Raw genomic sequence first — 26,720 nt, 5'->3', positions numbered from 1 at the left:
AAAATATAATTTAATACATGGAAAATGTCATCGTATGCCAAAAAATGACTTAGAATACTAAGATAAATAATTATATATTATGTTTAAATATATGTCATAGTATAGCATGTCATTTAAAAATAATAATAAAGTATATTATTATATTCCTTTATTGATCCCCATGGGGGACATTCAAGTGTTGCAGGAGCTCAACTACACAGACACAGACAATAAATACACATACTATACAACAAAATAAAGATAGAACAAAAATAAGAAATAAGAATAAAAATTAAAAAAATATAAAAATAATCTTCATCGTATAGTGTGCCTTAAAAGTAATCATGTAGTATATCATAAATAATGTCATAGTAAAGTTAGTCATATAAAATATAGTATTGTATGCCATAAAAAATATAGTATTTAGTATAAATAGTATCTAGTATTTTTCATAAAAAGACATTTCTTAATATAATATGCCCTAAAAAATATCAATATAGTATGTCATGAAAAATGTCATCGAAAAGTACGTTGTAAAAGTTATCATTGTATAGTATGCCATCAAAATGACAATATAGATTGTCATAAAAAATGCCATAGTGTAGGTCTAAAAATGTCATAGTATAGGATATCATAAAAAATAATATTATAGTCCGTAATAAAAAAAAATCATTGTATAGTATATCATAAAAATTCTTATATATATATGTCATTAAAACCATCATATTATGGTTTGCCATAAAATACTAATATAGTATATTGTGCCATTAAAAAATGTCACAGTAGAGTATGCCATTAAAAAAAATGTCATGGTATTCTATTCAAAGTATTAAAAATTCAAAGTATAGACCGCATAAAAAGTGCCACAAAAATGTTACATAATGATGTGTCATTAAAAAAATGTCATGCTATAGTATTCCATAAATAATTTAGTATGTAATAAAATATTGCATTGTAAAGTATTTCATAAAAACTCAGAGTTGTATGTTATGTAAGTCATAGTTTGGAATATCATAACAGATGGCATACTATCGAATGTCATAAAATTTCCATAGTACAGTATGCAATGAAACAATTTTTGTATAGTATGTGAGATAATATGATCAAATAAAATGAATACATTATGTCCTAAAATATGTTAGTTAATTATGTCAAAACAACTGATAGTATAGCGTGCCATAAAAAATAATATAGTATATCAAAAAATGTCAGTTTAGTATGCCATCAAAATTGTTTAGTTTAGCAAGATTTTGAAATGTCATCAAAAATGTATGCCAAAGACAATCCCCTGATGTTAAAGTCTTTTTCAACTGAACCGTCTCTAACCAAAAACTGAAATATTTTCTTTGTTGTTTCCTATCATTTCATTCTGTAATACTGCTGTTGTTATCTAGTGTTGATTGAATAAAAGTTAAAAAAATAATTTGGTCGTCTATATTTTTGTAGCTTCTTTTATAGGATTTTGTATGAATGATTTGTTATAAGGTAAAATCAGGAAAATATAATATCTAGAAGAACTATTAGAAGATGTAATTCTTTGGCAAAATTATAAAGTAAACTTAATTTTTAAAAGTTTTTTTTTATGTTTTGAAGAAAAGAAAAGAATATCAACTCCAGTAATATGCTGAACTGCTTCAAGTGCTATTTTAAGTAATAAAACACACAGAAATATTTTTTTATTATAAATGATTTCATGGGCCAAGGTGCAGTCAGAATAGATGAGTTTTCAGTCTGCATCGGGAGACATGTTGAGTTTCTTCTGTCCTGATGTCAATGGAGAGCTCAGGCTGCAGCAATATTAATTATAATAAGAAGAAAGAACTTGATTTATATATGACTTATATATGAATATGAGATATTCTACCAGGGCTGCACGGTGGTGTAGTGGTTAGCACTGTCGCCTCACAGCAACAACCTTCTGTGTGGAGTTTGCATGTTCTCCCTGTGTCAGCGTGGGTTCTCTCCGGGTTCTCCGGCTTCCTCCCACAGTTCAAAGACATGCAGCTTAGGTGCATTGAAGACTCTAAATTGCCCGTAGGTGTGGATGTGAGTGTGAATGGTTGTCTGTCTCTATATGTCAGCCCTGCGACAGACTGGCGACCTGTCCAGGGTGTACCCTGCCTTCGCCCATTGACAGCTGAGATCGGCTCCAGCACCCCTGCGACCCTTAACTGGATAAGCAGGTTACGGAAAATGGATGGATGGATATTCTACCAAGTGCTTTTCAGAAATTAACACAGATTAAAAAATAAAACCGAACAACAGTCTGATCTCAATAGGTACAAATGCCTGAAGTAAAAGGATCACATCCCGGCCCCCGAGTTTACAATCATGAGTTTCTTGAGAAGTTTTCTCCTCCAGCTGATTTTAGAACAAACAAATGAACTTTTGTGATAGCTCACCATGAAATGCTGCTGAGACAAATGATACTTGACATTCTGAATCCTGAAATCCTGGATCTCTGTTTCAGAAAACAAAAATTCACTAATTAAAAAATGTGTGCTGCTTTTGTCAGTCCTGGCCCTGACTGACCCTGTGAGTACATGAAAACAGTAATGGAAGGGCTGGAAGAAGTGAGTGAGGAAACTCGTCGTCCTCAATTTTGATCTGAAAACTCATCTGGAGAGAAAAGAAGAGAATTTAGGGAGCCACCAACTGAATGAGGGTCTAAAGTAAAGATGGGCGATATGATAATTTGAATTAAATAATATAGGATTACTTTTTTGTTACACTATTATTTATTTATTTTTTAATGACAAACTGTAATAACTATTTTATGACATTTTTATGGCAATGATACTATGAATATATATTTTTTCATTTTTATGTCCTACAATAGACCTTTTTATGGAATCATTCAGACATATTATACTACTAAATGTAACTTACTATACTGAGATAATTCTTGGCTTCTACACATTTACTTTTTGTATGCGTTTTTTATTTTTTATGGCATTTGATACTATGAGTTTTTTATGGCATTCCACCGGCAAATTATAATGTTATTATTTTATGACATACATGAGTATGACTATTATGAAACCATTAATGATTTTGCTATCAATGAATTTGTATTTAATTTTGACATTTTATGACATTAGGGCATACTATGATTTATTTTAAAATGTTTATATAATGACTTTTATTTTTACATTAAAAACATTTTGTTATGACATACTATGCTAATATTTTTATAGGGACAGCATACTAAGACATTTTTAGGACATATAATAAGAAACCTTTTATGACTTAATATATTATTATTGTTAGAGCATACTATGACATTTTCATGATCATTTATACAATTCTTTTTATGACATACTAAAATATGAAATTTGTTTTGACTTTTTAATTTTTAATTTACTTTTAATTATAAACTACACTACATTTTTAAGACATGCTATGACAATTTTGATGAACATATTTACAAATGCTATATATTATTATGATTTTTTTCATAGTTTAGTTATATTAAACCATGGCATTATTTAGTATACTGTGCAATATTTTTAATAACATACTATACTGTGACATCTTTATAATTTATTATTGGATACAATACTATCAAATTTTCTTGGGATATTGTATTATAAATTTTTTATTATATCATTTGTAAATACTATAGTATTTTTGATGACATACTAAACTATATTTTTTATAAACCTTTTTATGACATACTACACTATGATATTTTTTAGACTTTAATAATGTTTTATAAATGTGTTACTTTCTTATAATATACTATGCTATTTATTTGTCATTGTATGCTGTGACATTGAATATTTCCTTTTTTGACATACTGTACAAATACTTTTTTGTGACTTTTTCGTCTAACTATACTTTTTCAACATACTACTACTATACTATTTTATGACTTTTTATGATTTATTTTCGACAAGCTATACTATGACATTTTTTATTTACCTTTTATGACATGAGATGCTATAAAATAACCTTTTAAAAACTTTATACTATTACTTTTATCAAAATACTTTAATTTTACTTTTTTCAACATACTAAACTATGACTTTTTATTACTTTGTTGTGTGTTTTTTTAGATGCTATACTATGACCTTTTCCAGACTTTTTCCGACATGCTATTCCATGACCTTTTATGCTATTCAATAACCTTTAACGACTTTTTTTGGACATGCTATATATTCTGACTTAGCAAGCTAAGGAGGGTCCTCCAGACGTCCTTCTCCCCAGCAACACTTTCCAGCTCCTCCTGAGGAACCCCGAGGCGTTCCCAGGCCAGACGAGATATATAATCTCTCCAGCGTGTTCTGGGTCTACCCCGGGGCCTCTTACCAGTTGGACGTGCCTGGAAAACCTCTAAAGGGAGGCGTCCAGGAGGCATCCTGATCAGATGCCCGAGCCACCTCAGCTGGCCCCTTTCGACGCGAAGGAGCAGCGGCTCTACTCCGAGCTCCCTCCGGATGTCTGAGCTCCTCACCCTATCTCTAAGGCTGAGCCCAGCCACCCTACGAAGGAAGCTCATTTCGGCCGCTTGTATTTGCGATCTCATTCTTTCGGTCACTACCCAAAGCTCATGACCATAGGTGAGGGTTGGAACGTAGATGGACTGGTAAATCGAGAGCTTTGCCTTACGGCTCAGCTCCTTCTTCACCAAAACGGTCCGGTACAACGCCCGCATCACTGCTGACGCTGCACCGAACCGCCTGTCCATCTCCCGCTCCATTTTACCCTCACTCGTGAATAAGATCCCGAGATACTTGAACTCCCTCACTTGGGGCAGTGACTCACTCCCAACCCAGAGGGTGCAATCCACCATTTTCCGGAAGAGAACCATGGCCTCAGACTTGGAGGTACTGACTCTCATCCCGACCGCTTCACACTCGGCTGTGAACCGCCCCAGTGCGTGCTGAAGGTCACGTTCTGAAGAAGCCAACAGAACCACATCATCTGCAAAAAGCAGGGATGTGATTCTGAGGTCCCCAAACCGGAAACTCTCCTCCCCCGGCTGCGCCTTGAAATCCTGTCCATGAAAATCACAAACAGGACTGGCGACAATGGGCAGCCCTGGCGGAGGCCAACGCGCACTGGGAACAAGCTCGACTTTGTGCCGAGTATCCGGACACAGCTCTCACTTTGGTCATACAAGGACCGAATGGCTCGTAGTAACGAACCAGGTACCCCCACAGGACTCCCCGAGGGACACGGTCGAAGGCCTTCTCCAAGTCCACAAAACACATGTAGACTGGATGAGCAAACTCCCATGCACCCTCCAACAGACCTGCAAGGGTAAAGAGTTGGTCCGCTGTTCCACGTCCAGGACGGAATCCGCATTGCTCCTCCTGAATCCGAGGTTCGACAATCGGACGGAGCCTCCTTTCCAGCACCCTGGAGTAAACTTTCCCGGGGAGGCTGAGCAGTGTGATACCCCTATAATTGGAGCACACTCTCCGGTCCCCCTTTTTGAAAATGGGAACCACCACCCCGGTCTGCCCCGACTTCCACGCGACAGTGAAGAGACGTGTCAACCAAGACAGCCCAACAATGTCCAGAGCCTTTAGCATCTCCGGTCGAATCTCATCCACTCCTGGCGCTTTGCCGCTGAAGAGCTTTTTAACTACCTCAACGACCTCCGCCAGGCATATGGACGAGTCTTCCCCTGAGTCTTCAGACTCTGCCTCTTCCACAGAGGACGTGTTGGTCGGGTTCAGGAGTCCCTCAAAGTGTTCTTTCCACCGCTCGATAATATCCCCAGTCCGGGTCTGCAGTTCTCCCCCCCTGCTGAGCACAGCCTGAGAAAAGCCCTGTTTCCCCTTTCTGAGTCGTCTCACGGTTTGCCAGAACTTCCTTGAGGCCATTCGAAAGTCCTTCTCCATGGCCTCGCCGAACTCCTCCCACACCCGGGTTTTGCCTCAGCAACCGCTGCAGCTGCAGCCCTTCTGGCCAACCGGTACCTGCCTGCTGATTCAGGAGACCCCTGGGCCAACCAAGCCCGAATGGCCTCCTTCTTCAGCTTGACGGCCTCCTTCACCGCTGGTGTCCACCAGCGGGTTCTCGGATTGCCGCCACGACAGGCACCGATCGCCTTCCGACCACAACTCCTAGCAGCAGCTTCCACAATGGAGGATTTGAACACGGCCCACTCGGATTCCATGTCCCCAGCCTCCCCCGGGATGCACGAGAAATTATTCCGGAGGTGGGAGTTGAAGACCTTGCGGACAGGATCCTCAGCCAGACGTTCCCAGTTCACCCTCACTACACGTTTGGGTTTACCGGGTCTGTCCGGCAGCCTCCCCGCCACCTGATCCAACTCACCACCAGGTGGTGATCAGTTGACAGCTCTGCTCCTCTCTTCACCCGAGTGTCCAAGACATACGGCCGCAGGTCTGATGACACAACTACAAAGTCGATCATAGACCTTTGGCCTAGGGTGTTCTGGTACCAAGTACACTTATGAACCTCCCTATGCTCAAACATGGTGTTTGTTATGGACAGTCCATGACTAGCACAGAAGTCCAACAACAAAGCACCACTCGGGTTCAGATCGGGCAGGCCGTTCCTCCCAATCACACCCCTCCAGGTTTCTCCATCGTTACCCACGTGAGCGTTGAAGTCTCCCAGAAGAACTATGGAGTCCCCAGTCGGCGCCCTTTCCAGAACACCACCCAAGGACTCCAAGAAGGCCAGTACTCCGAACTGCCGTTTGGTGCATAGGCACAAATGACAGTCAGAAACTTTCCCCTGCGATTCCCAGTCGCAGAGAGGCGACCCTCTCGTTCTCCGGGGAGAACTCCAGAACAGTGGCGCTCAGCCAGGGGCTTGTGAGTATCCCCACACCCGCCCGGCGCCTCTCACCCTGGGCGTAAAAGGAAAAAGTCCAGCCCCTCTCCAGGAGTTTGGTTCCAGAACCGGTGCTATGCGTGGAGGTGAGCCCAACTATATCTAGTTGGTAGCGCTCCACCTCCCGCACCAGCTCCGGTTCCTTCTCATTCCACGTCCCTAGAGCTAGTCTGTGATGCCGGGGGTCAGCACGCCCAGGTTCCCGCCCCAGCCTGCCGCCCAGCTCACATTGCACCCGACCCCAATGCCTATCCCTGCGGGTGGTGGGCCCACAGGGTGGCGGCACGATGTAGCTTTTTCGGGCTGGGCCCGGCCGGGCCCCATGTGCCAAGGCCCGGCCACCAGACGCAGCTCCCCTACCGGGTCTGGCTCCAGGAGGGTTCCCCGGTTTCCCTATTCCGGGCGAGGTGCCACAACCTTGCATCGTCCGATTCATTGGGGTTTTGTGAATCGCTCTTAGTCTGACCCCTCCCCCGAGACCACTTTGCCTTGGGAGACCCTACCAGGAGCTATTGCCCCCGACAACACAGCTCTCAGGATCACTGGGGCACACAAACCCCTCCACCATGATAAGTTGGCGATTCATAAATCCTTTTTACATCATTCTATACTATGACTTTTTATATGATTTTGTAACATACTATAGTCACTTCTAAGAGATTTCCATTTGTTTTAATCAGGGCAGCTGCTTGGAGATTTATGGATTTGAGACTTCCTCTGACTTCATCATTAAAGCCAAGAGGCTGTACCACCAAATACAGAAACTCCCATCACACTGAGTCTGAAGCCTTTCCTGCTTTTCAGGTTTTGCTCATAGTTTCAAGCAGGTATGAACACACCAATCAATTAAATCCGGAATAACATTTTCTAGTCTTTTTGCAATAATCAATCAAATAAATCAATCAATCAATCAATAAATCAAATTTCTTACCTTCCTCCCTCTGCCATTGCTCTCCGCTTTGGTCTGTGGCCATAACAGCCATTTTCTCTACCAGGCATGGTTTCACACTCTGAGAATGTACAGACAAATATATGATGATACTAGTGTATGTAGTAACATGATGTGAGGGTATAAATTGTAGAATACGAATTACAAATACATTATTCTTAGGCCTGCCACAATTGTTGGTTTGTGCCACTGGTCCTCTCCCTCTGTACATCTGAGCACTGGGGGAACCACTGGGAGTAATGTGCTGACTGGAACAGGAGAACGACACACTAATCCAGTCATGTGCAGCTATGAGTCCGTCTTCAGCCCCCCCTGTAAGACAAAACACTTTGTTTTCATTCTATCACGGTCAAATTGTGGATTGATGACATTGTGCTATATTAAGTAAATAAGTAAACAAGATCATCTCTAGATCTTTTTTCATACTTACAACATACACCTTCTTATACAGACTGATACAAATTAATTTATTTCCATACTACAAGAACTCATCACAACAGTGAACTCACCACAAACAAAAACAATCTAGCAAGCTAATTATTAATTACTCTCCCTCACAACTGTGGACATAACTTGGTATGTACAACCTGAAGTATGTATCCTGTTTGCTCTTCGGTTCAAGTGGAAGCATGTCGACAATTATGTGCGTGTCGGTAACATTTATCTATGGGCCAGTTGATATGGCACCAATTTAATGAATATGGCCAATGCATGGATCTATAAAGAGAACCGGAAGTCAGCAGACTATATTTACGCACAGGGCTAGCATAATGTTACACGTTTAATCATTTCTATAAGTAGATATTTAAAAATATATATATTTTTAAATTACACATGTATCTGCACCCACAAGTCTTTTTCATCGTTAAGAACAAGACAAGAAATGTCTGTCTGCCTCTCTTGACCCATAGCTCAGACACAAGGCACAAATGAGCACACGGGCCCAATTCATATTATAGTTGAAAGCTGGAAGGCTACTCAGCAGCTTTACAGAGGGGCAGGGGTCATCTAGCTGCGTTTAGGAAACGACCTATAAAGACGACATTTATTTTGAAGGCGGGAAGACAGGAAGTCCCAGTGTTGAATTTCCAATTGTGAACTTTTTTTCTGAGCGTGAAATTCCTCAAGTTAGTGTCTTTTGTTTGCATGTCTGCAACAAGAGGGAGAGCATATCTGCCATGTTAACAGTCAAACAATACAATTAGATAAAACCTTTAGTGTAAGTAAGTATGCAGACTATCTGAGCGGCTCTCGTGGACTTCTTCTCCGCTTCTCCTCTGGGCTGGTTGAGAACGAGGGCAGAGGGAGTGAGGCTCCTGATGGGAGGAAGGGAAGGGGGAAGATAACGAGGAGGAGTTGAGGAAGGAGCGACGGTTATGTGGCAAAACTCTCCACTACTCTGACAACGGGAGCTGAAGAGTTGTTGGGTTGTTGTTTTTTTGTAGAAAGTGGTAAGTGACTCTTTTTGACAAACTAATGACAGTTTGGTGTGTTACAAAAGTTACAGACTAAGATTACCGGCTTTCAAATAGACGCTGGCTGGTCTAACTTTGAGTTAAGGCAGGGCCGTTGACTCAGTTTAAATCTTACCCGACCTCCACCACTACCTGGACGGTTCTCTTCGGTTCTAACCGTTTCTTTTAGTTCCTTTAACGGTCATGTTCAGGGCTGGATGTTTGAACTCAACGTACCGGATATCGTTATTAATTCAGGACGATATGAGGGAAAGATGCGGTCATCTAACTATGGCGATATTACTTAAACTAAATAAATAATAAATAAACACAAGCTGAAGTTTAAAGCTTGATGGTTTAAATGCTGTTTCAAAGCCAGCCATCATTTGTTCATCTGTCCCCATTGCATTCTATTCACAGCTTCTTTTTGAGGAGTTTATTTGAACTGGTACCTTTCCATCTCCCAGTCCAAACTCCTTAATGTGACAAAGCTACTGCAGCCCCGAAACAGTTACTGTACTGCTGTTCAGGTTCTATTTCCAGGTGCCATCTTTAGAAACATCTGGATAAAAAAAGTTAGATTTACTCTATGAAAAAAAAAAACAACAACTGATAAATTGTTTCCCACTCTTTACTAATCCACACAAAACTGGCAGCTGGAAATGACCGAAATCAGAAAAGTGTTATATGTGTTTTATATTGGTGTTACTCTCTGTTATTTTATTTTATTCTATTTTATTCATAAACTCACACCTCAGATAATGGGTTAAAAAATAAATAATCGATGCAGTAGTAATAAGAAACACAGTTGGTGGAGGAACACTGAATCCTATGTATTTTGTGTTGTCCCAAAAGTAATCATTCCCACTAGACTGCTAAAAATAATCAAAAAAAACAAGAGGCCGTCACCTCAGTGCCGTCATCGATGACTACAGTCCTGATTTTAGAGAGCTGCTACTGTGACATCATTACAAAATTACAACATTGTCCACTCCAAGATGATGAATCACCTATATAAATATAGAGCACTGTCCCATAGAAGATTTCAATCTGTACCCTTCTGTCCGTGCAGAGATGGAGGGAGAGAAGGAGAGACAGAGGCAGCAGCGAGAGGAGAAGGAGAGCAACGAGGCCGAGGACGACAGGAGGAGTGACGAGGACGCCGACAACGAGGAGGAGGACGAAGAGGAGGAAGATTCGGAGGGCGCGGCCCTGGTCTGGCAGGAGAACTATGGCGAGGACAACCTGGGCCTTCCCATCATGCACTGGGAGGCGCTGAGCCTGCGCATCGCTGAGCTGGAGAAGCAGGAGGAGGAGATCAAGGAGAAGAGGGCAAAGGTCAGAGGTCTGGGAGAGTGATGAGTTCATGGGGCATAAGAGGGAGATGAATTGATATAATGAGACGAATCAAAGACACACAGAATAAACACGACCAACAGATAGGAGAGAAAGAGGAAGGGATGGTTTTGATACAGATGTTAATATTGAGGGAAAAGCAGTAAAACACACACAGTAGTAAAGAGTTGTACAAACTGACATCTCTGGTGTTATGGGGTTGTTTCCATTTGTTGGTGAGGGGATTTCATTCTCACTAACTCATCAAAAATATACTCTTCATATTTCCTCATCGTTGCAGTGTTATGGACTTCTCTCGGAGCTACTTTTGGAGTTCAAATAGTTTGCGAACTACTCTAAGACCAAACACTCAGGAGTCCTAGTTTCTCCTGCTTTCAGCTGCTTTTCAAAAATGAAGAAACTTACCAGAGCTCAAGCTACAACACTTTGGGATTGTTTTTAAAAGTTTGTTAATCAAATGTTCTGACTGTAAATGCTGATCACAGGCAAAAACACAGCTATTACCAGTCATTTATTACCAGATAATGTTAAATTCATACCGGCACTTGGAAAAGGCTAATATAGTACCATCATCAATCCACTGACAAAAAAGAAAACTGAATCCCACTCTGCTGCCACACTTATTCAGAGTGGAGTTTCTCTGGAGCGAGGCAGAGCTCCGGTCAGCTGGACGGAGGAGAGAGGGAGGAGAGCGGAGAGCTGGGAGGACGGAGACGACGCCTGCAACAGCCACGTGCTGGCACTCACCTCCCGGTACACACACACACACACACACACACACACACACACACACACACACACACACACACACACACACACACACACACACACACACACACACACACACACACTCATGACACACACACACACACACACACACACACCATGTCATGTGTGTGTGATATCATTTGGATTTGGTTGAGTATCATCTCTTAGCACAACATGTCCTAATCTGACAGTCAGGGTTATTGTTAGTTTAATAGAGGAAGAATACTAAGTCTGGACCGGACTAACATTCTGTTGATGGTACTGTCATTACAGAGTTTTTACCAAGCGCCAAGCTACTTACTCATTTATAGGTTTTTAGAAAGCAACAGTCAAGTATTAGAACATTTCTACCTGATACCAAAGTAATAATGTAATAATAATAACAGGCTGATACTTTTTAGTTTCAGTAACGCTGTAATGTTACGTGTTACTTTTTAAAAGGTACCAATCACTGCCAATAATGTACATATTTGGTGTTAGCAAAAATATTGTATATCTAGGCTTTTTGACATTTAATCTGCTAATTATTGTACTGTAACATATTTATAATACCAGCTACATTTAATACAGTACATCTGAAGAAAAGTATTAGAGATTTAGCTTTTGTAAACGCTCAACGGTGAGTTTCCAGAAGTAAATATCAACCTTGTTTTTAAGTTTTGTTTTCGATACCATGGAAATGTTTACTGCGCTTGCAAACGGCTGCTCCGTTGATCCGGGGTCTGCTACCGGCATTTAAAAAACAGAAGAACATGGCGGCATTCTATGTATATGACATAAATGATTCATATAATCACAGTAGTAAGCAGAGTAACAAAGAGGACAAATTAAGACTACTTATAATAAAAGCAGCAATGACTATAGTAGAATTATAATAATGATATCGGGAATAGTATTAGTAATGTGACTAATAATAATAATAATAATCGAAGTAGCAGTGGGTGTCAGCCGGGTCACAGCAGGAGGCACGACCACAGTCCAGGTACAGCCACAATAGGTAATTTCCCTTTCACATTGGTTTATGGGATGATTAGGTCTTCACTCTTAAATAATTATGTACACAGTCTAGTAGTGTGGCCTTTTTGCCCATTTCCCCCCAAAAATTCCTGAATTATGAATGTATAAGGATTTTCTGTAATATCAATGGAGTGAATGAATGGGAGAAACTCACACTTCCTGGAACCACTGCGTTCAAGTAGTGGCACTGTTGAGCTCTATTGCAACCCATCAAAAACAGAGAGGTGTAGCAGAGCCTCGGATCAGGTCTTAAAGGGCTACTAAACATTTTCCAAGCCACCAGATGTCGCGGTGTTTTCTGCGTTTGAAGTTTTTTTCCAATTCATTTTTCCTTCTGCTAATGTGTGTTAACTGTGACACCCCATTCCATCAGCCAGACATGTGATGAGATAACCAGTCATGTAAATCCACCTCATGAATGTCTGTTTGTGTCCTTCTCCAGCCTGCAGACACAGATGAATCTTCAGCTCTGCTTCATCAACAACAGTGAAAGTGAGGAGGAGGAGGAAGGAGAGAGGGAGATCAGTGAGAAGGAGAGCAGCAGCACACGGGTAACTACCGCTAACACAAGTTCAGTTAGATGAGTTGGAACAGAGTAACCTCTGTGGTGTGACTGGATGTAACTTCTCCGTGTTCATCTCACCCTGTGGTCCATCCCTGCTGGTAAAGAGAGGAACTGTTCAGGTCCAGAAGAATCCTCAGCCTCCTGCCAAGCCAGAGAAACCCAAATCCAGAGGCTTCCGGAACACTCTGAGGAACCTACGAGACCGACTGAGAACAGACCACAGAACTCTGGTGAGAGCTCCAATTCTGAACACTGTTGCAGAGATGCAGCCATGTTTTTCTTTTTTTCTCCCAAATACAGTGTATCACAGCTCTCTTCTCCTTTCTTCCTCTCGTCCTTTCTTCTCTCCTCCTCTTCGCCCTCTCCCATCATCATCCTCTACTCTCTTCTTCTCCTGTCCTCTCCTTTCACCCTCTCCTCCTCTCTCCTCTCCTTCCATCCTCTCTTCTCTCCTCTCCTTTCATCCTCTTTCCTCTCCTCTTCTTTCCTGTCCTCTCTTCTCTCCTTGTTGTTCCATTTTATCTCCTCCTCCCCTCCTCCTTACCTCTTGTCCTCCTCTTTCCTCTCCCCTCCCCTCTTTCTCTCCTCTACCCTCCTCTCTTCCCGTCCTCCTCTCGTCTTCCTTTCTCCTCTCCTCTCAGGCTGCCGCTCGTAGTGAACCTGAAGTCCAGAGAAGACATGTGGAGCGCAGTGATTTAGAGAACTTCAGTATGAAGGACCTGAATGCTCTTTGTACGTCTCTCAGCCAGACCATTCAAGGTACCCTACCACACACAGCAAGGACACTCCATGTACACAACAGCCTCAAGTACAAATCTAACGATTTTATTTCTTTTTTCATACGTCCACGTCAGACCTGAGCTCAGACCTGGTGGGCCGCCTGCAGGTCCGTGACCAGCTGAGGACGGAGCAGGACGCCATGCTGCTGGAGGTCCAGGACCTGACCTCGCTGTGAACACGGCAACCGCTCCCGGTTGAAGTTCACCTGTTGAGAGGTCGGGGAGCGATTGTGACCAGCAGACATTTGAACATTGTTGTGAATCAGACGTCACCACAGTGGCCTCCACAAACATCTCAGTCAGTCCCTCCTGCTGTCGGTCTGACCAGCCAATCACTGTGAAGAGTGTCACTCCCTGAAAGGACAAGGACATTCAGTTTTAATGTTATTGTCTGTGTTGTATATTGATAAGGGAAATGGTGGCTCACTAAAGGACCGTGTCCACCAGCAGTGGTTTAAAACTGGTGACAGAACCAGCTGTCAGAGCCGTATGGTACGGTCAACCACTAAAACTGAGTTGGACACAACATCCAGGAAGTGTAGTGGCCTTAAAGGAACACGCTGCCAGTTTTCTTTTCCTTCTAGAGGATCAGTACCAGTTTCATCTGGGTCATGTTTAACACAGCTTAGAAGCAGCAGGTCTTTGGACTGTTCTGGACAAAGGGAGATAATACTAATACGTGTCCGACATATTTATTACCCAATAGTCCAATTGTTCATTGAAAGGATTCGTCCAGTGTCGTTGAAAGGCGGCTTCATTTTCTAGATCGGCCTTCCTCTCTTGAAGGTTTCGTGTGGTGTTTTTTTGACCACTAGAAGTGTTATGAAGCAATGTTTCCGTCAGCAGGTCCCCATCCTGTTTGTGTCTGTACACTAGAGGGTGTGATGTTACTACAATATGTACAAAAAAAGCAGGACAATGTTTAGCCTTTTAAAAGCAGATAGCAGAGCAATACCGGTGCACTGACCGTTAAGGTGAACCAGCACTGTTCTCCTTTATGAGAGTCGCTTCTCTGAGTTTTGCTCATTTATTTTTTTTAACATTTCTTTTAAGTGTTTAACTGATATCACAGTTGAACGGTTAATTATTAACAATCCTTTCTGCAAAGAACTATGCTCTGTTTGTTCCAGGAAAACACAATGTTGAATGTTTAAATGTCAACAACAAAGTTATTGTTAGAACTGTAAAGGTATTTTGGAGTACTAGTATCAGTACTCCTTATCGGCAAGAACTCAAATGTAAGTACTTGTACTTGGTCTCCACTTGAACTGTGCATCACAAATCACAACAGAGATTCCAGTCTGTAAAGTGAGGCTCATCTTTTGTCAACACAATGCTTTAGTACGTTGTTGTGTTTCTCATTTTTTCTAATGTCTTAAACCTGTAATATAAAAGGGACTCCTGTTCAGAAGCTGCTAATTCTGCCAACCGAACAATCTGTATTTGTTTTCTACTTTGTGTAGTCATTTTATCTGACCTTTTTTATTATAATTTTTTATTCATGTTTATTTTTGTGTAGCTTTTTAACTAAATGGGATCTTATGTACAACTAATTAAGCACATTTTTATGTCCGTCACCTAAGTGCTTTTCTTTTATATATATATAAAAGAAGAAATTGTAATCTTTTTTCAATCAATTAGTTTTGTTACATTCTTGGCAGAAGTTCTTAATAATTAGCCTTAAACAAACACTATACAAATAGAGCTAGTTTGCAATTATTTTGTTGCTGTTAAAACAACCTCAAACTACTACAATTTAAAAACTCAACACTTCCTGCACATTCTGTAGCTTTCATATTTAACACCTTCTAAGAGCTTCAGGAAGTGTTGACTTGTATTCACAGTAGCTTAACAGATAACAGATCATTTTTAAAAAGTCAGCTGTTATATTGAATGTACAGCACACATTTAACATAAATACAAGGTACCCCTACTGTGGACCAAGAGGCTGGTATTTCAAGCTCTTCAGGGCCTTGACCCAGCAAGACAACGCTGTTAGCACTTAACAGCTGATGGTCAGCTCAGTGTGTCGATTACAGAACACTCACCTTTAGTATTTTGGAGAAAGAAAACAATGAATCTAATTCCTGTCTCATTCTAGAAGTCAGTGTTGACATCGTCATAATGATCACCGTCTTTCCCTTACCATCAAGTTTTAATTTCACCCAATGGTGCCTCAATAGTTTTATTTAAAAGCACCAATGTAAAGAAATCAGAAAAGCATGAAAAATGTATTGTCATTGTTGTCTTGTATAAATCTGTGTATTGTAAAAATTCAAAGTCAATTAACTTGATGGGATTGCATGCACCTATGCTGCGTTTTTTAATTTTGGTGGTGGTTCGACCATTTTGTTTACATTTGATAACAGATTGTGCCTTTAGCTGAATAAAGTGTTAGTCCAGTCAGTTTCAGAGATCTTGTGGGTGAGCGGTGTCTTTACAAGGAGTCGGTACGTCTACATTTTCCAGAATAAGGTCCCATGGGAGACACCAGAAGAGGAGGGACTTTGTCTCTATTGACAAAAATACAAAAGAAAATAGGAAATTAATTGATATTTTTAGTTTATTTATATTTTCTCTTGTTCTTTCAGAAAAAGCATAACATTTTGTTATAGATCGCTACTGACCATTTTACCCCCAAAAAATTTAAACCATGATGTAGTTGGGTTTTTCCTTATCAAGGGCACTTAGCAAAGAGCATTAAATAACATGGGAGTGTATTTCCAAAGTGTCATTCTGAATCATGATCAACTAATCTTTGCTTAACACATTGTTGTAGGGCCTGCGCCCGCTATGTGCACCGTCACCCCGTGGACTCCAGTCTGCCTGCACTGTCTATATTTATGCCCCTAATAGGGAGGAAAGTTGGGGATTTGATGTTGCTAGGGCACCACAAAAAAAATGGAGAAAATCATTGAGGATCACAAAATATAAATGCACATGTATAGATGGTATCCATTCATCTGTCTGTGTGTTCTTCGTGTGATCTATTGCAAAACATTCAGCTGAGCTCAACAGGTGAAAAGAGAGGGAGTCTCTCTCACACACACACTTAGACACACACACACACACACACACACAAAGGTGAAGCGGGGAAGAAGAATTGGATGACACACAGTGAGGGACAGAGGGAGGGACTGGATTACCATAGAAACTGCCTGTCGTGTTCAGAGAAGCGTCAGAAAAAGGTGAAAGCTGAAGTGGTGTCCAACTGTCAAGGTCAGCGACCGACCAAACTGCTGCCACGCCGAACACTGCTGATGTTTTCTGAGCTTAATTAAATAACGAGGAAGAAGGTGTATTTTGAAACTTCTCACTATTTAAACATCTTTTGGCTTGAAAGCCTTTTGGATGTTTTCCTATGTTCTTGTGATTATGCTGATGGTGACAGAAGAGGAGCCATATGGACTAAAAGTCATCGCCGGCACAGGTAAGCTCTTTGTCCAGCAGCAGATTGCAGTGATGCAGGTATTTATGAGTTCCATGCAGTCCCCTTTACACAAACATGGGACTCCTAATGCATCGCTCAGGGCTTCACAGGGGTTATTTTTGGTCCTGAGAATTCACTTAAGCAGTAAAACATTTTGCACATAAATTTTGCAGGCATTTTCAGATTTGTAACTAACTGTAATTGAAATAATTTGTCCCAGAAAATGTCTTAATGAGATAGAAGATAGAGATAGAATTCAGAGGCAGATGATACATCAGGCCAGAGTGGGTTTTTGATCTTTAGCAAAACAGCAATTGTGATATTTATTTTGTTATTTTGTTCAAATGTTTTCAATGTAGTTTTTACAAATATCAGGTCCTAAAAATCACAGAAATGTCTTAAACTTGTATTTATGAATACATTTTAACAATAAGGTTCTATCTCATTTAATATATTATCCCTTTAGTTGGCTTGAACTTGAAGCAGCAGTGTTGTGATCCCTTATAAAATCCAAGCAAATCTCACCCTAACCTCTCTGTTGAACGTAAAACACTGCTCAACTTCATATGTTCTGTTCTCTAGGGCCTATCATACTGAATTACAGAGAGAACATCTCTCAACAAAGTCCCAAACTAAATAATTGGCACTTATGTAACATTGTGATTTTTAATGAATGTTTTTCTAACATTTCAGGCGCCATTGATTTCCATTTATTTATGTGCTGTATAAAATATATTAGCAGACTAGTGGAACATGCTTGAATTGTTTAATCCATCACAGTGGATAACAAGTCTGCATTAATTTATGTTAGTCAGTGAATGTACATGCACAAGTAGGTTATGGTTGGCTTTCTACAGTAACATGTTTTATTTAATGTCATGAGCGAAACCCAGTTTCCCAGCTAGATGTCTCCTGTTATACATGTATAGATGTAACCAGGTTAACTAACTCATGTGAGCATGTGCATAACAAAGATATCTCGCTGGGGAAATATCACTGTGACAGCAAAGCGGCAAGGGAGAAATAGAGATTAAATTAAAATAATCTAATAAAAATTCTGATAAAAACTTAAAGTAGTCTCTATCAATGTAAATAAGTTTGCTGTTTGTAAAGTTCACATATGTCCATGTTGTAAGGAAAAACTGTGCTCTCACTACAGTGCCCATCCTGTCATTAAGCTGTCCTACTACATTTTCAAATTGTATAAAAATGAATTATTATGAAACAAAAGCAACAGAGCCTGGAGCCTGGAACGGATGAAAAATATATTCCCCTTTCTAAAACACTGCTACATTGTTTGCTTAATGGTTAGCTGTAATGTAACCAATACATTATTTGTTAATCATTTGTTTATTGTTAACTTGTTATTAGTTGATATGTTAAAACACACAAAACATCTATTGGCTTTCATTCATTTTTTTTTACATTACAAAAATCAAAAACCAGACTTGTGAAAGTTGCTTTTGTTATATAATCGCTCAGAGCAGTAGTTAAAGACCCTGGCCTTTTAAAAAGGTAAACTACCTGAGACAAATAATTGTCTGAATGGCTACATTGTTAGTAGGTTATTTTACAAAGCTTTAACAGTTGCACACCAGGAATCCAAAATGTCATACTTTATTCTTGTTTCTAGTTTGGAGTCAGAATGGCTAAACTTAAGCACATTGATGAGGTTGTAATATCATGTTTAGGTTACAGGCCTTAGACCTTTTACATCCTATTTGTGTTGTACTGTTAATATGTCATGTTACTGGCTGACACATTACCCTTATTTAGTTGAACTCTGAAGTGAAGTCTTGGTATAACCTACAGATGGCTCACTTAACACTTCCACAAACACACACAGTTGCACTTGCCTGTGTGCTGATCCTAACACGCAGGGGTAAAGCTGATGGCGAGGCTTTCAACTGGAAGCTGAAGCATCGCCTGAGTGAATCCGGTTTAGTTGTGTTGACTTTGATGATGCTGCAGCTCCTCTATATGTGACAACAACAAAAAACATTTAGGATTGTGAAGACAGCAGCTGTGGGTCATAGTATATAGTCAATGGAGTGAGAGCAAGACTGATGTACAGAAGGGTGCACGGAGACACCTAGGGGAAGTGTGGTTACTTATTGCTGAGTTAATGGGGTGAGAAGAGACTGAATCAGCAGCATACCCTTGTACACAGGAAGGCAAACAAGCACTAAGAATCAGCAGCATTGGACAGGAGGTCAAACTGATGGCACAAACGCCCTAGTGAACAGTCGACGGATAGGGGAAGGTGGGTGGTGGGTGGTGGGAAGCACTACTTCTTTAATTTGAGCCAAGAAAAAAATATTTTCAAGAGGACAGAGGTTATACTTTGAGTTAAATACTAACATCAGCATGCCAACATGCTCGCAGTGTTGACATGCTGATGTTTGCGTTGTAATATTTTACAAATAAAAAAAGTTAAGGGACCATCGAAGTCATTAGGATTCACAGATGGCAGCTTGGTCAGTGGCCCTACGCTTCAACACAGGACACACACTGAGGTCTCCTGGGTGTAAGTCCTGTGTTTTTGGACCCAACCATCCACTCCAACATTCTCTTTAGGCAGACTTTATAGCTCTTAATACTATGTAGCGTGACTTCCTCCTTTACTCCCACTATAACTACCGGCACATAGAGCATAATAGTTTGATGTGTAGGGTCAATTACCAAGCTGCTGTATTTGACGAGTTGGGAGTGTGAACAGGCTGCACATTCCCATGATTCACATCCATTAACAGTGATTTGAAATATAAAAGTGGATTCAAATTGATAAAGAAAAGGTCAAAGGCATGGTTGGTTTGTGGTAGACCTGATGGCATACAAGATTGTATCATCAGCATAAAAATTAAAAAACGACATTGTAAATATACAGAATTTATCACTGATTTCTAGACTTGATTGAAAGAGCGAAGGCTAAATGGACTACTAATGTTTGCACTTTTATGCTGATAAAGTCTATCAGATAAAGTGAGATGGATGACTAATTTGTCTCTTTCTCTTTAGGTGAACTACCACTCATGGATCTCACCATCTGAAATCATCTGAAAATCTACTGTACGGGATCATATAAAACTATATTAAATGGTACAAAGTACAAGGATGACAGAGAAGAAGCTTGACAGAACCCCAAACGTGCAAGCCTTGTTCAACATCTCCCTCACATAAAAATCACTTCATCCCTCAAGATGTCAGCCAGACGAGGAGTTCCTCCCAACATCAGTGTCACTGTACTCGATGACCTACTTAGTTCCTCCTCTCCCTCCACCACTACTCCATCTCCATCTTGCAGCATAGACGAATCCTACAAGTACATCTTCCTCCCCATCTGTTACTCTTTCACGTTCCTCTTCAGCATCTCCCTGAACTCTGTCATCCTCTACCGTTCCTTTCGCCAAACCAAGCGCTGGAATGCCTCACTGATCTACATGGTGAACCTGGCCTCTACAGACTTCATGTACGGCCTTTCACTGCCATTCCTTGTGGCTAGTTACATCATGCGTGACCGCTGGGTCTTCGGGGACTTCATGTGCCGCCTCGTCCGATTTCTCTTCTACTTCAACCTCTACTGTTCCATCTTCTTCCTCACTTGTATCTCTGTCCACAGGTACCTCGGTATCTGCCACCCGATGAGGGTCATCACACTAGAGACTAAAAAGGCTGTTAAGAGCACTTGTGTCCTGGTTTGGATTGTAGTGTTTGCTTTGACCTGCCCTATCTTCCGGTTTGCCCAGACTGGTCATGTGACAAGGTTCGGAGGGCTTGGTGGCAACACAAGCAGTATTGACAACCTAAGCCATGACGTGTCGTCAATAAATGGTAATGCCAGCTATGGTATCATGGGAGGGGTCATTGAGGAGTACCAGAACTGTTGGGACGATGCCATTGATAAGGAGTTTCCCGATTACGTACCCTATGGCATCATACTCCATTTGCTGGGCTTTTTTGTGCCTTTTTCCATCATTGCTTGGTGTTACTCTCACGTTGTTCTGACCATATTTAGGACTCTGCATTCTCAGCCCTCATCCCGCAGAGGTCCGAGGGAGGGGGGACATGAGAGGAATGAGAGAAGTAGCCCTGCAATAGTTGCAAGAGGTCCAAGAGGAAGCAATGGACTGTCAAGGACACTGAGAAGAGATGAAGGGTTTTCCTTTTTCCTTGGTGCCCACTCCCCTTATGCCAATCGCAGACGTAAATCTATCAAGACCATCATAACCATCACCCTTCTCTTTGCCCTGTGTTTCTTCCCCTTTCATGTTACTAGAACCATCTTCCTCCTGCTAAAAGTGACCAAGGGAGTCCCATGTCACACAATGACCATGGTCTCCATGTGCTATAAGATCACAAGGCCTTTGGCGTCATTCAACGCATGGCTCAACGCCCTCCTTTACTTCCTGACTAAAGACAAGGGGGGAGCTCACTGCTGCCAGGCGGTAAACACCTCCACCCAACAACATGGTGGGCTTCTATTGCCACTGAGGATGATGGGAAAAGGAGAGGACGCAGATGAGGGAGGGCTGGATGACAGAACTGACAATAAGGAGAATAAAGAATTTCACAGTCCGTCATACATGAACAGAGCAAAAGTCAGATATATAGTTGAATGAAGGTTTCTGTGAGGAATGAAAGAATTTTAGATGCACTGTAGGTTGACTCTTACTGTAAAACTAAATATACATTATATAATATGATCACTATAGCAAAATAAATGATTAAAGAAGACGAAGCTAGAATTCCAATACGCCTTTTATTTCTAATTGTATGTGTCTTATTGCTGGCCTGGTACAAGTCATACTTTGAAAGTTACCAACTGGGTGAATGCAACATGGATGCAGATGTGACAGCTCATTATGGTGATAATCTGTTGTTTTGTTTTTTACGGGGTTTGTATTTATAATGTGTTTCAGATTAAATCAAGAAAAAACTACCTGTTTCTACCTGTTCCGAATGGCTAAACTCAAAAAGCCCTTCATCATAGAAAAGAACACTCCCGGACCGTCTCTCCATGAAGGCACACTTTCACACCTTTTACACCTTGCCAATTACTGTTGTAAAGTGGGTGTGTAAGTCGGCTTGCAGGTTTTAGGAAGTTACAAATATTGTTGCTGTCGGAAGGGTGTTTGATGAGGGGGTTTCAGATGCTGTCACACAATCTGACAAACTGAGTTGGGTAAGCTATACTGTTGTTGTATACATATGGAAGGGTTTTGTGAATATTCTGTTGACAGGGTGCTGGTTACTTTTGACTTGAAACCCAAGTGACCACTAACTAAAAACCACTAATGTGATACTGGTACCGTATGTGAAAAATAAAAGCAATTCACATGATGATTCACAGTTATGCCTGCCATTTTTATGAATTCCTAACTCAAATGTTTATGGTTGGACCAGCCAAGCAGCGAGTTCCTCAAATACATTTCTTCAACTTGGTGGTATGACCAGATGATGGTGAAATGGACATTTAAACCACACAAAAGTGTCTGGCAGATCATCTCACATTGTCTGAAACGCCCCTCCCCTCACATGTTTCCACATAATTGGTTGGCTGTGTCAGACAAGTCTTGTAACTTTCCAAAAGCAACAACCTTACATTCACGCCTACTTTACACAGTGACTCCCCAGCTGCGCGCTTACTTCTTGCGTGTACAAACGAGTCCGGCACCATGAATGCCTTCAAACAGAGACTGCCAGAAAAGTGTGCACTGTTATCCTCATTTGGCAGTTCATCCCAACTTGACCCTCTCTATGATGACAGGCTTTCACCTCGTCTTCAATGTGGCCACTCAGAACAACTTCAAACTATTTTGTCTTAAGACAGGTTAAGACGACCCATTGTCTGAACCTGTGTGTTGAAGCTCACTGAATCCTTAAAGGTGTTAAATTCGGAGTGTATTTATGATTGAGGAATTGCCTACACATGAATCTCCACATGGCGACGGCTGAGCCGGCAGCTAGACGCTAACAGTGGGAACAGTGCAAACAATGGCAACATGGGCTGACAGAGCTAATAGGGTTAACCTGTGAGGGAACCAGAGGGTGGGTTATGCTTCTGCGACAATGCTGTGGGTCGGGACCAAAAAGAAGTCTGATGTATAGAAGTCAAAGAGAAAATGACTGTACTTCTCTCTTGATTTATTCCCTCAGTAAACATTGTAAACATGAGTTTATGGTCTCAATCTCTAGTTTCAAATCTTCTTCAATACAGCATGATGTTCATTTAGTAAATTATGGTCCATTTAGAGTTAAATAGGCCATAAAGCAGGGTATGCTTTAGGGCGGCTTACTGTGATTGACAGGTCTCTGCCGCTACCAGAGATGTTTACTGTGTCTCTATATCACTCCACTGCACACACAGAGATTGACTTCATTATCTGCTCAGTTAGCCATTAATCCACTAAAGCTTTATTTAGAAAATATTTTTTTCCTACTACATTAATACTCAGAATTTCTAATTTAGCACCTTCAAGTCAACTGTCAAGTGTTTCATCACCTTTGCAACATAGCCAGAAAGCTGTTTTGCAGCACTGCTGCCAGAATCTAACCCCTAACCAAAATGGTCGATCCCATCACGCCTTCTGTGATCTAGCTCCACTGCCGGTGTCAGAGCAGATGCCAAAATACTCGCCCTGGGTAGCACCTGGCATCCTCTCAGATATCATTACACCATATAAACCTGTATATACTCTTTGTTGTCTGGATAACATTTCAAAAGGCATGCAAAGTTACCCCATTTCAGAGCCTTTTCCTTCCACAGCCCTTAACTTTGAAAAGTCTTCCCGCACACATCAGGAGTAGCCTCTTCCCTTACGACCAAACTAAAAACCCATAACATGTAATCCACAGCATCCTATTTAGCTGGTTCATGACATGTTTGTAACCCTCATCCTAGACTAATCTACACTGGTTTAGTTTTCTATCATCAACATTGGTACTATTTCTGTTAATACTGTATCACTCTCTTATTCCACCTGTTCCTATTTACTCTTAATGATCTATCAATGCAGTTTACAGTGTTAGTACTTATTCTCATTATTGTGTTGTTGTTGTAAATATGATTCACCTTAGTGTGATAATACACCTAAATAAAATCTTGGCTTGACCTACAGTAAAGTGTTGCACAAGTGGAAATTGTACCTGTTGGTTGCACTAGATGAAGGATAGCAGCAAACAGTAAGTATCCAAACTACTTGATCTGGAAGTGGGTACACCAGAGTGTCCAGGGGGAACCTACATGAACATGGGAAGTGCACACCAGTGAATCTAGATTATGGTGTTTGTGAGATGACTGTGCTAACCAAAGATCCACTGTGCTGCCCTTAGGAAGCTTGTCATTTAGGCTATTACTCTTACTCTTGTTCTAATTGGCCAGTTCTATCCCTTTGCCAACAACTAAAAAGAAATGTAGCGTCTGAACTACATTTGACCTGATGTCTCAAACCAAACATTAGATTTATGGTGCTTAATGGGGGAGATTAAGAAACCAGTGGTACATATTATCTAATGCTTAAGTGGCCTTTGTCCACATAGTGTTTTTTTCCCCAAGTGTTTGCAATGAGGAGAGATCGTATATGCGGCTGGATGTGGCGCCTAGAGAAAAGGGGCTGCTCCCAGCGTCTTCTTTCTGAGGGCTCCGCCTTTTTTGTGAGGCCGCTCTGAACGCTTCAAGTTGAAAATCTTTTTCAGATAAGAGCTGGCGACATCACTGTAGTAAAAGGAGGACAAGCTTGTTTTGGCCGTGTCTATCAGATCATCCAGGCAGACAATGAATGTTGCTTGGGAGTGTTGAGCCTTTATTACTGTACACCTTGTGGGACCCTACTCTGATGTTACGGCTGTCAGATTGAGTGACAACAAGCCCATCTATACAAAGCGTGAAGAAGACATCCTCTGTTTGGTTTTAATGGTGAAAAAACGATGTAAAACAAAAAGATAGTAGCAACAATAGATAATAAAAAGCAAAGGAGTGATAATAGTCTACCATACAAATGGGATTAGAGGGGTTAAATGTTGTCAAGTTATTGTTTTCTAAGAAACATCTGCTATGTGGACACTGGCCCTAAAGGTGCTATATTTGAGCTCAAAGCATTTCTATCACCTCCACAAGGCTGTCAACATGGAGATGGATGAGCTGGCGGCTAGAAGCTAACGGTGCTAACAGTGGAAACCGTGCAAACAACTGTCACAGGGCTGACGGCGCTAACAGTATTTACCCGAGCGGGACCGTAGGGTCGGAGCTACGCTTTCAACAACGCTGACTCCAGGCCTGTATAAGCGCAGTGCAGAGTGGCAGCTATGAGCTAGCCAGTGGGGCACGGCTGGCCCTATGTAAACAAATCACAGCTTGGATTACAACACACAAAGAGAGAGTGACTTCATTCTCTGCTCAGGAAAACATTACTCCACTATAGCTTTACATTACATTACATTATTACAGTCATTTTAGCAGACGCTTTTATCCAAAGCGACTTACAATCAGTAGTATATTACATATCATTCACCCATTCACACACTGATGACAGGCTACCATGCAAGGTGCCACCATCAGACTCTAACTAACATTCATGCAACATCCAGTCCACACCGATGGCAAGCCTTCGGGAGCAACTTTTACTTAGCAAATGGTTGTTTGCTGCAATATTAATGCTCTGATGTTTTATAAGAGCAAATAAAAAGCCCTTCATTAGCATTCTGACTATACTGTAATATAGTCTATATTGTAAAGTGTTTTTTTTCTTTCTTAAAACAAGATATTAATATACAGCAATAGATGTAGAGCATATCACCAGGCGCTATCATTGCACATGTTTAGAGTTATCATTTTGCGGTATGATTTTTACTTCTTCTTATGTATCATGCTTCCCTGGGTCATGACTTTCGAATGCGGCCACTCGAGTTTGAGTTGACTGAATCCATGGAATCGTGACATGAAACAGCAGCTCCTCGATTAAAAAGTAATCGACAAATATGCAAAGCGGCGAGACTTCAGCACCAGTGGCGGGACTAAAGCTTTGTAAAGTGTCAAGCGTTGTATGCTGTGGGCCATTGTTGATAATAACAATAATGACAATCACCTGTTAAGTAAAAATGAAGTTAGATTCAGTATAAAGCTCCCTTTTACCATTATACATGTTTCACTTGTGTTTCTGGCGCCCCCTGCTGGTTTATAGTATGTGAAGGGTGGGCCTTTTCCCAGTTTAACTTACTGATATGACAAAGCACAGTACAAAACACTATAAACCAACTGGATTTAAAAAAAAATCCAAGATTCAATATTTAACTTACTTAAAAATGCAATGTAATGCAATGCAATCTAATGAAAACCTTAAAAAAAACACTTTCCTCATACACAGGGATAATAAAATACCTTTGTTTTTGTTGTACTGGCACTTTATCCAGTTACCACGCTTTTCAAGTATTTTGGCCTGTGAGGCAGAACAGGGGTATGACATATGTGATGAATAAAATAAAATCCACATTGTATAAATCCTATATGCCTGTTTCTTCACATCTCTTGCCTTTTTTTTATCTTGCAGCATGTAAATGCTTGAAGTCACTTTATATGGATCAAATTAAACAACAGCTGTAAATGCTGGTT

General features: G+C 40.9%; 2 protein-coding genes across 2 annotated transcripts; both read left to right on the top strand.

The window, feature by feature from the left end:
- Positions 1-8,865: 8,865 nt before the first annotated feature.
- On the top strand, positions 8,866-16,080 carry si:dkey-6n21.12 (schwannomin-interacting protein 1). The gene is made up of 7 exons (XM_054601796.1): positions 8,866-9,195; positions 10,271-10,536; positions 11,183-11,307; positions 12,782-12,890; positions 13,009-13,134; positions 13,546-13,663; positions 13,759-16,080. The coding sequence occupies exons 2-7, from the start codon at positions 10,273-10,275 to the stop codon at positions 13,857-13,859; spliced, it is 843 nt and encodes a 280-aa protein (XP_054457771.1). The 5' UTR covers positions 8,866-9,195; positions 10,271-10,272; the 3' UTR covers positions 13,860-16,080.
- An 833-nt stretch (positions 16,081-16,913) lies between these two features.
- On the top strand, positions 16,914-22,112 carry si:dkey-6n21.13 (P2Y purinoceptor 3). Its single transcript, XM_054601795.1, has 2 exons — positions 16,914-17,113; positions 20,132-22,112. Exon 2 carries the CDS (start codon positions 20,314-20,316, stop codon positions 21,730-21,732), a length of 1,419 nt encoding a protein of 472 aa, XP_054457770.1. The 5' UTR covers positions 16,914-17,113; positions 20,132-20,313; the 3' UTR covers positions 21,733-22,112.
- The last annotated feature ends 4,608 nt before the right edge of the window (positions 22,113-26,720 follow it).

This window comes from Anoplopoma fimbria, chromosome 7, assembly GCF_027596085.1.
Source record: "Anoplopoma fimbria isolate UVic2021 breed Golden Eagle Sablefish chromosome 7, Afim_UVic_2022, whole genome shotgun sequence".
NCBI lineage: Eukaryota > Metazoa > Chordata > Actinopteri > Perciformes > Anoplopomatidae > Anoplopoma > Anoplopoma fimbria.
This window is presented reverse-complemented; position numbering and strand designations above follow the sequence as displayed.

Bases quoted from the DNA above. Each gene is read 5' to 3' on its own strand.
- si:dkey-6n21.12 (XM_054601796.1), top strand. From the start codon at position 10,273: ATGGAGGGAGAGAAGGAGAGACAGAGGCAGCAGCGAGAGGAGAAGGAG. The intron at 10,537-11,182 runs GTCAGAGGTCTG...ACACTTATTCAG, and splicing joins TCAAGGAGAAGAGGGCAAAG to AGTGGAGTTTCTCTGGAGCG. The intron at 13,664-13,758 runs GTACCCTACCAC...CGTCCACGTCAG, and splicing joins TCTCAGCCAGACCATTCAAG to ACCTGAGCTCAGACCTGGTG.
- si:dkey-6n21.13 (XM_054601795.1), top strand. From the start codon at position 20,314: ATGTCAGCCAGACGAGGAGTTCCTCCCAACATCAGTGTCACTGTACTC.